Source organism: Zosterops lateralis (assembly GCF_965231275.1).
Source record: "Zosterops lateralis genome assembly, chromosome: 5".
Taxonomy (NCBI): domain Eukaryota; kingdom Metazoa; phylum Chordata; class Aves; order Passeriformes; family Zosteropidae; genus Zosterops; species Zosterops lateralis.
The window spans coordinates 29,660,013-29,676,713 of record NC_139766.1 but is presented as its reverse complement, the minus strand read 5'-3'; the positions used below and the strand labels follow the sequence as shown (position 1 = coordinate 29,676,713).

General features: G+C 35.9%; 1 protein-coding gene across 4 annotated transcripts in view; it reads right to left on the bottom strand.

Annotated features, from left to right (window-relative positions):
- Positions 1–7,103: 7,103 nt before the first annotated feature.
- The window catches only part of MICU3 (mitochondrial calcium uptake family member 3), a gene marked incomplete at its 5' end in the record, with an annotated part of 46,837 nt that continues 37,239 nt past the window's right edge, over positions 7,104–16,701 (bottom strand). For all 4 annotated transcript variants that reach the window (XM_083861920.1, XM_083861922.1, XM_083861921.1 and 1 more), the window contains 4 exons: positions 7,104–7,217; positions 12,409–12,483; positions 15,293–15,450; positions 16,422–16,530. In XM_083861920.1, the coding sequence (XP_083718046.1) occupies positions 12,415–12,483; positions 15,293–15,450; positions 16,422–16,530 (336 nt within the window). In that variant the 3' untranslated portion in view covers positions 7,104–7,217; positions 12,409–12,414. The remainder of the gene's footprint in view (positions 7,218–12,408; positions 12,484–15,292; positions 15,451–16,421; positions 16,531–16,701) is intronic.

Here is a 16,701-nt window from a genome sequence, read left to right as displayed (position 1 = left end):
ACTACTGCCTTCTGCTCACTGTTCAGCTTTCACAGTAATCAGAATTCTCTTATTTCATATGCTAGTAATTACACAAATAATTACTATAGCATATGCTTTAGTGTAGCTCCAAAATCATGGTTATCTGGTTCAAAATTAGTGAAATAAACAGGCATATTTCACTTTAATTTAGATGGAATGAAAAAGCCTATCCTGACTAACACTCTGAATTACCTTGGAGTACCTTTTGGTCAGAGAGCTGTAAAGAATCCCTCTCTCCTGTCCTTGTGTCTTTTCCCCATGGGCATTAGCTCTCTAGGTCTCCTTCATGTCCACAGTTACTTTCTATTCCTTCCATGAATCTCATCACTCTCCTGCTGGGTCATGGGAGACCCTTTCTTCTGTGCCTTTCCTCCTCTTCCTCCATCTGTACTATGACCTGCAGAAATTTTAGGTAACAGCAGAAAAAATCAAGAGCAAGCATATTCAAAGGAGCATTGTGTTATGGCAGAAGTAAATCCTGGGGTAGTCCAAGCCATTAGATATTAATGGAGTGGTTTCCCAAGTCAGTGTACTTGAGCTGTGTCTCTGCAGTGAGAGAGATTACTTGGGGCACAGTTTATTGCTGCTTGTATGAAATGTTCACAAGAAAAAGAGAGAGGAAATGAAGGTAATTTTCTTGTCAGGAGCTAGGCTGAAGAAAGCTGGGGTTTGAGCAGGCAGCTTGAGTGTTTGGCAAATTGAAACAAAATGTTCTTGTCATAAGTGTACCACTCAGGCTTTCCCCTCAGGCAAGGTATATGCAAGTTATTGCTGGTAGATTTTTTAAAATGTGTCTCTCCTGGCATACATTAGGGTATTTCTAACATTACCACTTCTGACTATTCTCTGTACCCAGTTGTGCAAAGGGATGTTAAAGGATGGGGTCACCACCCATAGCTTTGGGGCTGGGCATCCTTGTCCCTGATGGACTCCAGCGTGGGGACCCGGTGTCTCTGTGCCAGGCTGGTGAAGGTGGCTGCTGCTTTCCTGCTCAACCAGCAGCAACTTCAGCAGAGCCTCTGCACAGGGCTCACACAGGTACCAGCAGCCAAGTCCCTTTCTCCCCTTTTGCTGACAGTGCTGAGGGTCACTAGTGAGAACACACACACCTCCTTCCCCTCTACCCTCACAAGCACATGCATTGTTGCAGATCCCCAAGTACAGGCATGGCCTCCCTGCTTGTCTGATAGCCCTGCCCAGATCCCAGCTCTTCTTACCTGCTCCATGGTCCCAAATCACCAGCTGGTGTCCAGCTGACTCCTCACTGCATTTTGACAAGGTTCTTGTGCAGGGGATCTTCTGAAACAAGCATCCTCCTGCTCCACATACCCTTGCCAAGTACTCTGGCTGACCAGGGCTGTCCCTGCTGTTGTATCTGTGAATGTTGTTTGGGTGCATTGTACATTTCTGTTTATCTTCCTCCATTTGTCATTCCACTTGACAAGGTCCTTGATCAGATGACATTATTGAAGCAGGCACTCTCTCCTTCCACATGCTCTGACAGGTAGATTCCAGCTGGGTTCATATACAGAATGGGGAGTAAAAACTGTGCCTCTTTCTGAAGCAAGGCATCCTGACACCCTTAGCATGCAGTCTTAATTAAAAGTTACTCATTTGCAAGTCTAGGGGGCTCGGCTCCTCTTTGTAAGCAATCGGATACAACCGAATACTTCCTCCCCCACTACATCTCATGTATTCAGCGGAGTGGCAAGAGGAGGAGGGAGAGTAGGACAGGAAAACACATATTTACTCCTACACAAGTGCAATACACAGAGAAGCAGCTAGAAGCAGAAATACACACAGACAGACTGACAGGCACACAGCACTCATTAGGTGAACCACCAGCACTGCAGGGATGCTCCTGGGCCTTCCAGACGGTGACTGTGCTGCTTGCTTCTCTCCAGAATATTTGACTGTTGGACCACACTAAACACACACAGGAAAAGAAATTTCTCTGCAATATTTCTGGTGTAAGATATCACCTAGAAAATGTATGTTGTATCCCAGCTGGAGTTAGGGACCATCTGTGTATCGTTCATAGCTCCTGGCTATGTAAAAACAAGCAACTAAATAGCCTCCCCGGTCTCAGGGTAGCTGTGAAATGTATTTTAATTGAAGGGCTGACCCAGATGTATTCAACTTCTTGCTCTCCCTCTCATCTCAGCTTGGTACTTAATTATTTGCAACTGTTTGGATACCCACACCTAACTGTTGTTGTATGATTTTTATTTCTTAAATTTTTGTGGCAATTTTCCTGGTTCTCCACAAGAGAGGTACATTTAGCTCCTTTGCAATTCCTTCCTCAAATTTCTTGATTTCTACCTCTGTATTGATACAATACTGTATTTGTCAGAGTCTGTCTTCAGGGAAGTTTTTTCAAGTCCTATTTGGGCTTATTATCCACCCACTCTTCTGTCACTTTCAGTGGTAATTTTTTCATTGCATTGTTTTTCTCCCAGATGCATTCATCTGGGAATTTTCATTCCCTTGCTGCTTTTCCCTTTGTCCCTTAAGGTGGGAAACATAGGAAAAAGCTAAACCAGTTCCAATCAGTACTAGTTCTTATGCAATGGAGATCTGTACAGTGCCCTAAGGCAGGTTCTGCTTAGGCAAAAATCAAAACCGCTGCAGTAGAAAACCCTTCAAAAGCTGTATGTGAGAAACCTTATTCCACACTGTGTGCTATGTTCCAGTGCTTTTTGCCCTTTGGAACAGAAGTTATGTGATTTAATGGTTGACTCCAAAAGCAAACATCTAAATTTAAAATGACCAATCTGATAACCTCCTTTTTCTTTTTTTTTTTTTTTTTTTTTTTTTTTTTTTTTTTTTTTTTTTTTTTTTTTTACCCCATTCTTCCAGACAGTTTAAAACTTACAGGATAGTTTAAAACTTACTTTTACAGCTTATGTCCTGAAATGCCTTGACAGACTTGAGCCACTCCATGCCTTGGTCATACATCTAGGTTTGGCTGTTGTCCAGGGATGAAATACCTGACGATGTTTGTCCTTTTTGGTGCTGGGGATCCTCACAGTATGTCTGCACAAAATGCAGTTTTCTTTCTTTCCTTCCACTTCCCCTGGAAATGTTTTAACTGCCAGACTGCAAGCCAGCTTTGGTAGTTTGTCCACTGTCTTCATGAAATGATACAAAAAGGCTGCAAAGGTCACAGCACAGAGAGAGCAAATGCTTCAGCAGCCTCTTATGGCATCTGCCTGAAACAGCAGAGACTTCTGGATTCCAGTCTTTGCTCCTTGTGGTGGGTTTTGTCACATGGTTTCCAAGTGCAAGGACATTTTTTGTAAAGCCGAGGTAACTAACTTCAGACTCAGTATTTTACTGCGGAGATTGGAATACCTGAAAGTCATTTTTACACGGTCATACTTTTTTGAATCCACGTTATAGCTTCTGAATCAGATTAAAAAAAATAAAATGAGTAATGAATTGCTGTTTCTATGAATATTTATATGTACAAAATTATATATTTTAATAAAAATTCAAGTGGGTACTAGTATTTATATGGAATGCTACTAGCTAATTATAATGCTCATATGTGGGAGGAATTTGTAAGTCAAACTAGTGGTGAAAATTAACATTACCCATTCAAGATTAAAGCACACCTTTGTATTAAATTGTATGTGTAAGAAAAAAAAAAAGCAATATACCCAAGGGGACTATCTGCTGACAGGTTCAGGGTGCCAAATACTTTCATGGATTCTCAGATATAGGGAAGAATACCATACATTCAGACCTCATACATATTAGAAAATATTCATATAAGTTTTGGCTTGATTTTAAGAGGATTTTAAACTTGTATTGCTACAAATAAGTTCCAGATCCATTTTTGAATAGTGAATTTTTGGTCTGAATCTTTTCCTTCTGCGAGTATTAGTCTGGAGTTCTTTTCCTAGAAACTGTCTTGAATATATCCTCCATGGGACAAGAGAGCAAGACACATCATTAGGTAATGATCATCGTATCACACAATGTTGCATCAAACTGAAAAAATTCTGTATCATTTTTCCCCTTTATTTCATTTGTATCCTAATATTTAGGTGGAGAATAAGAGATCAAATAACTATAGAAACCAGGCAGTGTGACTAACAAAATGCTGAAAGTCACTGTTCAAGAGTTAGAGGTTTTTTTCCCTTCAGGCTGATAACTTTCTGTGTCATATAAAGTGAGAATCTACAGTGGAAGGAGTTTGTATCCACTTATTACTAAAATGTGCAAGGAGGGAAACTGCCACTGGGATCTTAAACACCAGCAGATTATCAGGGAGCAGCCCACACTACAGGACATTCTGCCAGGAGCTCGGAGTTCATCACAGCTCAGGCTGTTGGTTAGTATCATAAGGCTACCCAAGGTTTGCTAGTTCTCATTTCACCCGAGCTGGTCTGGGCATCTGTGGGCAGTTCCTGAGCATCCTCTGATGCAGTTACTTGCATTATTACAGTTTTCTCAACTTAGAGAGAAGAACAAGAGCTGGTTTTAAACAAAGTCTTAATTTATGCAACTTTTCCCGTAATTTAGTTGCAGCATACACATCTTCTGTGCTGCCAGGAATTTTGCAGATTTTGAGTAAGGTTTTTTTGAGCCCAGTGACGGTTGCTTATCCAAGGGGTGCCTCTACAGCAGATGGCATGTGCCATTACTGTGCCTTGTTTTCACCTGTCCTTGAATTTTCAGGTCTTTTATGCAGAATTCTGTGGCTGAAAAGTGAAGCTATCTAAAGAGACGACTAAAAGAAGAAAACAAGTCTATTTTTTTTTGTGATGGTGAGATGCTCTAATTCAAAGCGCTTACAAATTCATGTTACCAAAAAAAAGAGATTATTATGACCAAAGAATTTGAATTATATACACTACAAAGAAAATTAGTTTCAAGTGCATTTATTTTGAAATAAACAAGAATATTATATGTATATGTTCATAATTATATTAAATAATATTATTAAACATGAAGAAAAAATAGTCTTAAAAATTAATCTGACACTTTCACATTCTGCTTTATATTAAGTAACTATAGATAGGAAATATATGGAAAAATGCTAAAATTGCCTCAAGCCAGCCATAAAAGCAAAGTGCACTATTGCCTAGGGCAGTGAAGGATCAAAATGATACAGCTGCTTCCTCCAAGTGAAGGATCACTGTGAGTGGGCAGCCATGAATGAAAAGGAAGGATGGGAACCCCTTCAGTGACTCCCACTATTTTCTTCTCTTTTCTTTGTCCTTCATCACTGAAGTAGCAAAGTGGGTTTTGCATATGCTGACAAGAAGCAAGTGAGACAGTTTTCAGTACCAAGACAATACACTGAATACAGTTGATTCCCTAAATGATCACACAGGAACTGCAGCTTATCTATGTTCTGCTGTGCCAATTCAAGAACCTTTATCTCAATTTATTTGATTTATTTATTGCTGTCAATAATTTAAGGACACCAAGGTGGGATTTTTTGAATTTATTTATCATGAAATATTAACTGAAGTATCATCCCTTGACAGTTTTCTGAAATGGCTTGGGTTTGTTGTTGTTTGTTTTTTTTTTTTTTTTTTTTTTTTTGGTTTTTTTTTTTTTTTCAGATAAAAGCCACACTTAGTACATATTTTTTCTACAATTCCCAGTGTGGAATTTCTTTCAAAAAGCTTCTTTCTTTTTTTTTTTGAAATTTAATTTTTCTACCAGAGATATATCTTACTATAAATGAAGCATTTCTAAACTTAGGTGCACTGTTATACAGATACCATGCATCTATTCACATGACATATAATAAGATAATTGAATAATATGTGCACTCAATAAAATTTTTAAGTTTTTTTTCATGATTTGGATATTTAAAAACATTATTTTAGTTCTGTTTTGATTGTCTGACTACCAAATATTTCTGCTTCTGATGACAGTTAATTGACATTAGTTTAACTGTGTGTGTATTCAGCTGGAATTATTTCAAGGCACAGTCTTTTCCTAAACAGATACAGATTTATTCAATGTCCAGTAAACCTTTTCAAGAAGAGTGTAAAAAAATATGTATTCTTGTTTGTGTGGATTTAATTCCTACTACCTAACAATTATGTTAATAGGGAGTAAGGAAAAATGCTGTTGCTGAATAGCAAACAAGTAATATTCAAATAATACTACTTAGTGTTGTTCTGTACCGTGCATGCACTCATGTTTTGTTTTGGTTTTTTTTTTTTTGTTTGACACAAACACAAGCTATTTATCTAGTGTTCAGATAGAGCATTCCAGAGTAGCAAATTAGACAACTTTAATTTCTACTCAGTGCCACTTCACATAGAAGTGCACTATTTACAAGAAACACAAGAATTTGTACTCTACCAGAAACATACCAGTGTATGGCAATAAAATTTATAATAAATATTACAAAGTGTGTGTTACATAAATTTGAACATTTTGACTTTTCTTTGACACACTGCTTGTAAGACATCTTAAAATCTGTACTATTTTTTAAAGGATAAGTTCATAATAATAATAATAAGACTTGGAGAATCTGAACATGATAGTCCATACAGTACTTTTCCTAGGTAAATACCTGTCATTCACATTATAACCGTAACAGCTTTACTCTTTGTAAAATAACAGTCTCTTTCATTTGTCCATTCAACTCATATGTAATTATTATGCTACTTAATGTCTCATTTCAGGTAGTCTCATTTTCAGTTTAGCACAAACTTTTAATAGTGCTCCTCTGAAAGTAAATTCACAGTCTAAGCTGATGCAGGCAGTTTCTCTTCACTGCCAAACATCTTCCTGCCCAGGTGTAAGACTTATTTTTGTTTCCTTTTAAATTACAAATTTATCTCAAAATAAAAAAAAAGCAATATTCAAAAGGCATTCTTACAAAAGATGGCTTCTCCCATTCACATGGCATAGTTAGTTCATCAATTAAATAAAATACATACTGAAAAGCAGTTTTAAGAGTTGATGATCACTACACTAAGTGGAAAAGAAGTCCTGTGTTTTCTACTGCAGCTGGAAGATTCACCGTTCACCTGGGTTAGTTTGTTCTTCATTAAGAATTCATGGGAATAAATAATTCTAGCCAGTGCAGATAATCCTGCTTTCCTCCTTTATCTCAGCATATCCCGTCTCCGAAATTGCTTCCATAGATCTCTGAGATGCTCACTGGTTACAGTCATCACACAAGAGTAATATTCCTTCCAACCATACTTCGGAGCCTCCTGTAAAAAGTAAAAAATGTTCAGTTGGAAAAAAGATACTATTCACTAATTCATTCATTAATTCTACCTTAAATTTTATTCAGACTCATACATACTAGATAGATGTTTTAATATTTAAATGATGAGAGATCAAATTTACTTCTGTAAAATGAGAGTTATAAATCCATATGTAGGTTAAGTATTCAAAAGGCATCCTCACCTCACAGCACACAGCATTCAACAAATAGCCTATTTATATTAAAAGATGCAAGAAAGTATTTCCTCTTTATTCAGGTATGTCCAGTTCCCTCTCTAGTTTCGTTCCTTGATTCTTTGTATTGACACTGTACTAAAAAGCTCACCTATGACACCAAACAAAAAGCATAGAAAATTATTGATGTTCATTAAACTGAGGCACCAGCAAAAACCAAATACTCTATGGGCAGATGACATGAAAGCTTCTTCATATTAGATTACCTTAATCATAAATTGTAGTTCAGCATCATGAATAGTTTTCCACTGAATGGAGAGGAAAACTGGCCAAGGGCTGGCCTGGGTGTGTCACTGCTCTGTATTCTATGCTCTCTGTAATTATCACTGGATCTCATTATTTCTTCCACTGTTCCTAACTCCACAAGTCTATTTTCATGGTAAGTGTAAAAAATAGATGGAGAGATACTACGAAATAGAGCAGCTGGGGAAGGAAACCACTTCCCTCCTAGTTTATATGCTGAGCATATGCTGCATGGTGTGGGATATCCCTTGGGCCAGTTGGGGTCAGTTGTCCTGGCTGTGTCCCCTCCCAACTCCTTGTGCATACCCAGCATCTTCACAGGTGGGGTGGGGTGAAAAGCTGAAAAGTCCTTGACTCTGTGTAAGCACTGCTCATAGCAACCAGTACATCAGTGTGTCATCAATAGTATTCTCATCCTATATTTAAAACACAGCACTGTAGCAGCTACTAAGAAGAAAATTAACTCACTCTTAGCTAAAACCAGGACACATGGTGAGAAACAAATTCATTGTTTTGGTTGAAGTGAGTGAAGATGTTAAAGAAACTGCCACACTGCAGTACATTAAAATCCACCATTAGACACTGAAGCCTACATCTATTTATTCTTATCCTTAATCTTGTTCAATTAAAAAGCATAGAAGTTTATAAAGAAATTGTAGATATTCAGAACATAATTTAATCCACAGTAGTATATGATACAGACATTAAATGAAATACTAGAAACCATACTTAGATTAATGCATAATTTAGCTGGTATTTATAGTCAATGTCATGAAAAAAGCATAACTTGCAAAATTGCAGTGCATTATTTAACAAAGGCATGTTCAGTTCATTAACCTGTGCTTTAAGATATGCATTTATTTTTTATTTTATGAAACAAGTTCAGAAAAATGTTCATGAAAGTCATTAAAAGAAATGCTGAAATACACTGACTGTTCATCTACTCATTTCTAATGTATGCACTGTTATTGTGTCTACTCTCAGTGTACCAAATCCACAGAAGGAACTGCTTGTCCACACGTTCTGCAATGCTTTCATGTTTCACTGGAACATTCTCCTCCCACTGTATCCAGGTATGTTTTTAAGCTTCTTGTCAGGTTTAGGATCAAAAGCCCAAGTTCTGCAATTTCCAATTACTTTTGTAAGATGAGTCAGGAAGCTGTGCCTAATCACACACTTCTCACCTCTCTGCTTGAGCAGAGAGGTAAGCAAAAGTCTCTTCAAACAGTAAGCAACAGTTTCTTTCATTTTCTTTAAAGCTGTCTTTTACACTAGATGTATTCAATTGCTGTGTACTAGGAAAGTATAGAAATTAAAAGCTTTAAAAAGATTAGCTACATGAAAAATTTAATCTCACTTGACAGAATGAAGTGTTTACAAAAGACAGCAATTTATCGTTGAAGTGGCTGGAAATGAAGTTCTAGATCCATGCTTTAGTTTCTCATGTCTTTCTCAAAATAAATTTCCTTCCTCACTCAGTCTCAAGGTACTATTTTCAGCTATTAGCCATTACCTCCTAAAAGCTTTTAATCAGAAATTCTGAAAACCCACACTATTCAGAACACCTAGAAATCAGTTATTTTAATGAAAAAAAAATCCTAAGATTGTCAGAAAATTACTAGTACATAGCAATTAATTTCTAGATTTACATTTGTGATGTAATAATTACTTTCAATACTTCAGTAGTCAATAAAATCACAGTTAAGGCCTAAATATATAGGCCTTACAGTTCCTGAGCACATAAACAGCAAACAGTTCTTTAGATGAACTTGAATCCCTTCATAAGCTGGTCTTTAGCATCCCTTTTTGGAGATTAACTTCGAAAGGCCTTTGTTAGAAATTTCCTAGTTAGTCCTTCCAGAAGACATTCAAAACAGGGCTGTCCTCTGGGCTCTGTCAGGCAGTTCTCTACAAACGTGTTTTTTCAGTTCTCCTTGCAGTGCATGCAAAGGAGTACCTGCCCATGCTGAGTCAGGTGTGTGTGCCCTGCAGGGACCACACACACCTTGTACAGTTGTTCCCCAAGGAGAAATTTGCAGTATTTATTATAAGGGTACAACATTCTTTACACAGTGGAGTAATGGCATTACTGCATTTTAGAGATATGTGATGTACAGCACAATGTGCTGTTTATTGCTTTTCAGAGTGCAGATTCAAAGTAGGATATAATCTATGGTAAGCATGTCAAGTATCTTAATCTCCTTCACTTGAGTTCTACATTTACCATAGGAAAGCACAATGTTTCAAAGCACAATGAACTGTACATTCATATTTGGAAAAAAATAAAACTAATAGTAGTTGTACTACACCTTACTGTGGGATGTAGCTGCAGCTGATTTTAGTATTTCATGTACATGTATGTGCTTCTTTGGACATCAGACTGAAATTTAATTACCTATTGAAATTGTTCAGTTTCAAATCTCCAATGATTCAATTTTTATTATCTTTTCAATTTATAAACTAAATGGAAAATAATGATTTTTATATTTAGGTAAATCCACTTTCACTCCACAATGTACAGTGAAGACAGAACTATCTCTGTTCTACTCCACAGTACTTCTGCCAAATCACTTCTGTATGCCTTGGCTAAAGTTTCCATTTCCATTAATAGAAGTTTGCAACAAATCTGAAGAAATATTATGAGTTATGGAATGTTTTGCACAAAAAGGAACTCTTAACAGCCAACAGCTGGTTGTGTCACTGTAATGCCCGGGCTTGATCTGAGACGTCTTTTCTGACCTTAACATTTCTGTGATTCTGACTTGTATAAGAGACAAGAAGCAGTTGCCCAAGTGAAGAACAGTAGCAAACTAATGTGTCAGCAGGGAAAAGAGAATTTTATATATACAAGGCTTATATTGTATTTTTCAGTGCACAGGCAACAAGTATTTGATACAGACCTACTCAAGCAAGCTTGGGTACAAGAAGAATTTTTGTAACATCCTGGAGCTCCAGGTAAGAGCACGGTAAATAACTAGCGGCCTCTACATTAACTCAGTGAGGTTGCCTGTAAGTCCATGCCCTGAAAACTAACTTGTGTCTCCAAATGGGTAGTGTAGACATACTATAATTCAAATTTTTTTTGAGAATTTTATACAAAATTAACATCTCCCTTTATAAATCTCCATGGTACATTTTTTCCCAGTTTACATCATCTCAGCATATGAATTAATTAATTTAGTGCCTGAATTTAGACCTGACAAGGTATTGATGTATGTACACTTGATTCTTTTACCACAGTCCCTCTTTCTATCACCAAGATAATTTTATTAGGTTTGTTGATTAGATAATGGATTCATTTGTGTCACTGCATTTTCTTCCACTTGGTCACATATCCTTCACTGAAATTACTAGGGAAGCATCATGACTGCGTAGTATTTTGCCAGTTTCCTGTAAGAGCTGTTCCACATCTTGAAAAGTTTACAGTTTGAATAATACTTAACATGAAAGTACAATATGGGTTTCAACAAAAAGACAAAGTACTCCTAATAACTATTTTTAAAAATATATGAGAAAAGAAGAAAGGACACTTTGAAAGTCAAAAGTTTCAAGATATAAAGTTACATAAGATTTAACAAAAACCATGACTTCCTCTCAGGTGACTAGTGACTTAGATTACTAAAATATTGTTTAAACTACTTTAGTAGTCATTTACACTTCCCATTAGTAAGGTGGAGAAACCAGACTCTTTGTTAAGATCAAATTTCCTCTTCTGTCCCTCACATATTAGTACAATGCTTCAGTATTAGGGTATAATATTGAACAAAAAATCTCAGCTTAATATTGTGCTTTAGAATTAAAAACAGCAGGGGAATGACTGTCAAGCCCTCCTGCAGGAGCACGAGATGTGCTGGACCCCTCACAGGGTCACTCAGAGCCATGGGGCCTTCTTGTCATGGTGTACATCTCTTTGCTCCCTGGGAGCCAGCAAGCTTCATAGCAACTCCTGCAAAGTCTTTACATGGAAATAGGAAAAACCCTTAAACTGCAAAGGAACAAACTCTTCCTTTAAGAAGAGAAATGTCTACTAATGCAGTGTCTATGTCCCCTGTTCCAAGATATGGCTCCAGAATGTGCACACCCCGGTTTTTACACTGACATCCACAATTTTGGATGTTTTTGACAGTTTCCTGTACAGTACAGTTGAACTGTACGAATGGACGTTCATGTAGTGGGTATGTGAAAACAGCCATGGTGATTATGTGTGGACACTGCTGATTTTTTAAAATTGCTGGTACAGCATTAATTGAGCCAAAAATACATGATTGCTTTCAAGAATGTAGCTGTATAAACCAAAGTAGAATCAAGTCACTAAAGTCAGAAAAATCTGCCTCTACAATATTCCTCTGTAAATACTTGTTAGCTATAGGTACCTGAGAAATGACTTAAAAAGAGGTAATGGGACAGACAGAAAACAGCAACAGAAACTATGAAAAAATAGTTTTCCTAATTTCAAACACAGTACAAAATCACAGCTGTCTCACAGAACAGTGACAGTGTGAGTCAGTCATTACCAACTCCAGGATGAAATTCTATTGCTTCAGTCAAAACCACAACATGATGCCTTGAGCTACCACATTGCTTGCAGGCCTATAACGTATTCCTGAGTTTTGGAACAGGAAACAAAGCAGTGACAATTCAACATTCAGCCATTCCTGCAGGCATGCCAGCACACTCAGACTGGTGGCTAACACATACCGTCATTTATCTGCTATAGAGCTCCTTCCTCACGCAGGATTTGAAAGTAGTGTACCTCTGTATAGGTTTGTAGCCCTGTGGAGCAGAAGATGGAGAAGTGTGCAGATGCAGACAACACGTGAAGGCAGCCAGGGGTAAGCATAAGACAACGGTATCATGAAAATACAAAAAAATGGCTTTAATTGACAAATAGCTAGGAGGTAACAGTACAGTATGTGTTATGCAAAATGTTTATGATTTACTCATTAAGTTCCAAGTCTTCCAGTTTAAAAATGGAATTTTCAAAGGAAAGGGAATCTTCTTACATATTTTTAAATTTGAAAAATAAAGAGAAATAATTATTTTAACTAATAAGCAAAAAAAAGCTTTTTATGCCTGAACATTTTTAGTAACTTTATGGCAATACTCTGACTGACCACTTGATGGCAGCTTAACATATGAGTTTGCTTCAAACTACTAAAACAAAAACAAGGTTTCAGGTTGTGCTACTAAAGTTCAAAAAAAAGAGATTCCATTTGGTAAAGTCTTCAAGACATTTAATTTTTCAAAAAAATATCTAAAATTTGTATTAAAATGAAAATTTATTGTGTTCCTATAAGAGGTAGTACCTGACCCTCAAGTTTTTAAGTTCAAGGCTAAGCTTTTAAATAGGACAGACCTGCTAACTGATGTTTCAGAACTGCATTTTCATTGGACTTGTGTGACTCTTTACCCTTAGATAGGTTCACTTTAGTCTGATTATATAACCACAAAATGCCCTTTTCTAAAAGTAGAATTGCTAAGTACAAGATGTTAATTGTAAAATCGTACTTCAAATCATAGGCCAAACTGAAACTGTTATTTTGGGATGCTTTTAGTGAGATAATCAGACACTACGTTAATTAGCAGATGTTAACTGTGGGACACTTAACATTAAAATCAGCATTTATACTTCATAAAGGGGTTTAGATTTCTCAGGGCCAAGATTTCTATGTTGCTACAAAATACTGAATAAGCTGAAGCTTTTAAGATCTTTTATCCGTATAATGAAACTGACTGAATTTTCATACATTCAAAATTCAAAACACAGTTATTGATAAAGAAAAGGTTAGTAATTTGTTAGCTTTGATGTAGCACAAGAAGACATTTGAGCTCTCCACACTGTAGGAGCAAGAGAGCAAAGTTTTACTTGTTTTGGACACATTAAATACTCTGCAACTTTTAACATACAAACAATGAGAAGCAATTAATGACACTTTCCATCAATTTTTCTGGGGAAAAAGGTTGTTGGGTATTTTCTACTTTTCATTCTAAACCAAGACTGCAGTGGGTGAGGTAGTTTATTACGGCAAACTTTTTGCAGTGGTTTTTTTTTTTTTTTTTTATGAAGGTAAATTTTTGCAGAATTTTTACTATCAACCACTCTTGGAAAAAATTGGTTTGTGTGACACTTATGAAAACTTATTGGAAATTGTAATTCATCCATTTACTACTGTAATTGTCTTGGAATACTACTGATTAGTGAAGAGAATGCATTTAACTGAATTACAGGACCAAATCACAATTGTCTCCTATGTAATCCAGGAGATGTCTAGTATTTAACTTAGAATAAGAATTATAATTTATGAAAGATTGTGTTATTTTTCTGAATATTGGCTATTTTTTATAGTTCTTTTATAGTCCACTGGAATATTTCATAGTGGTCCAGGCAAAAGCAATATACATACATAAGACTGAACAGTGCTGGATGATATAGATTCTTGAAATTATATGTGATTTCTGTCATGCATTTTGTGAAATAGGAAGATGTAATAAATACAAGAATTGCTTAGTAAGCAGACTGTTTGCTGGTTAAATTAACATACACAGCACATTTACAATTAGTAAACAATTAAAACATATAGCTGAACAGCTTGAAACAATTGTGAAACAATCATCATTACCACACCATAATAAAAGGAACTGAGGGCCAACAAGGAAATAAGTTTGTTACAAATACAGTGGTTGTTATCCACGTTTTGTGTTTGATCAAAATATTACAGAAATAACAAGTAAACTATTAGACTCAACACCACTTCACAGAAAGTGCTAAAATTACATTTAGGAAGCTATCTAAAATTAACTAAAATTAGAGAAAATAACACATTGAAATTTGACTTTAGGAACCATAATACAGTTTAAGATTTATGTCTAAGCAATTAAGCAATAAGGTTGTTAGTAAGAACACCATTTTACATTTAGTTTAAAATGTTAACACCTGTCATATGAAGAAAAAAAAAAAAGACTGCAAGTAATTTCCTGCCCTCTGGCTGATTATAACTGAATATTAGATACAGGGTTTAATTAATAAAATCAGCTCTGAACTAGAACACAGCATTGTTCAGCTCCACTTCACCAATTTTCATTTGAAAATTAAAACTACCTTCTGCTGCAACTCTTTCCAACTGTCATTATGAGCACTTGGTATTTTATAAAATGTTTTAGAAGAGTTGACCTTTTACTAAACTTCTTGAGCTTGAGAAAGACAGATTCTCTTTTCTCTGCAAGCAATATAGACATAATTGCTGCTGTTGTTAAAATTCCTAATGCTAATCTATTAATCACACAATACAGAAGAAATTACAGTATACAGGTGATTTCTCATCTCCTATTTAGTTTGCATATTATAAAGGTACATCACGACCTCTAAATACTGCTTTGTAACAAAAAAATTCGAGAATTTAAGAAGGATTTTATCTCATAGATTGCTTCAGTATTATAATAAATGTATGTCTTAAAATGCATGTCATAAAATGTATGCCTTTAAACATATGCACAGGAGTTTTGAAATCTATGGGTGCTACAGATGCTAAAGTAGTGGTAAGTAGAAGTCAGCTAGGACAAATATAAAATTTAGAATCCTTACCCTAAACCCTCGATTGAGTCTGTCTTTCATAATGCCAATAAATTCTTTGTAACTCAACTGGTCATCTCTGTCGACATCAAAAATCTTGAACACTGTGTTCACCAAATGTGGTGAGAGCTTCACACCTGTGGCTACATACACAGCACGTTTGAATTCATCTGCATAACAAGAACACAAAAAAAAAAAAAAAGGTGAATTTAAGGGTACTCTGTGAACAGCATATTATGAAATATAAGTAAACTTTTACTTGAGTTTTCACATTTAAATACTCGAAAATACGAAAAAGTGAAAATTAGGACTGAATTTCACAGTTCTAAACCAAGTACTCCTTAACTGATAAAACATGACACTGCTTAATTGGTGCCAATTATTTTTCAAAAAAGATAACAGTCAAAATACTATACTATGTGCAATATCAAAATTAGAGAACCATATTATAATTAAACCTATGTTACATATATGGCATTTACTTATTTGACACAAAACAGAACCCAAGAAATAGAGCACAGACAAAACGATACAATTCCTTGATAAGGCCACATTAGGTAGGACAGTGCTGGTGGCATGGGGTCAGAACCATGAAGAGGCTACTTGAGGAGAGCCCACAAGTCTGACCACCTTGCAAATTGCTCACCTTGTGCTCCCCAAGCATCACAACTGTTTTATTAAGGATTTTAGCAGGTACATATGCCTAGTTCTTTCAGTACCCACTTACTGATTTGTTAAAAATCTTATCTCTCTTCAGACCTTCTGACACTGTTTTCTCCTATAGCCTTTGTAGAAGGCCAAAGTTTCAGATGCTCACTGTGCAAAGAAATACTTTTGCTTGCTTTAATCTGATCTCTCACTGGTGTCATCAAGTGCCTCTTAACTCCTGTATTGTAGGATTTGATGGACAATTATTCTGCATTCAGCTTGTTCACCACTTCTATTACTTTGTACAGTTTCTTATGAGGTGACCAAGCCTTTTCCTCTCAAAGCTGGAGTCCTAGCATTTTTAGCCTTTTACTGGAAACATTAAAACTAAAAACTAGGAAATACAAAACATTTTTGCATTTTTGTCAGCAGTTCTATGGATATCAGCAATATATAGGTATCCATCAATTTTTATAACAAAATAGATACTTACCTTGACCTATGGAACGACTTGCAAAATTATACATTTGCATTGCAATTGTAAAGTCTTCTAGATTGTTCAAGAATTGAAAAAATGATCTAAATTCTTCAAATGTGATACCCTAAAAACCAGGAGAACAATATGCACTGTAAATTATCAGTAGTAATAACAACTGAACAAACGAACCTTGCAATATATATGTCTACTTTATTTAAGAACAGACATCATATCCATAAAAAAAAAAAAAAAAAAAAAGAAAAAAAAAGATTTGGAGTAAAAGTCAATAGAGAAC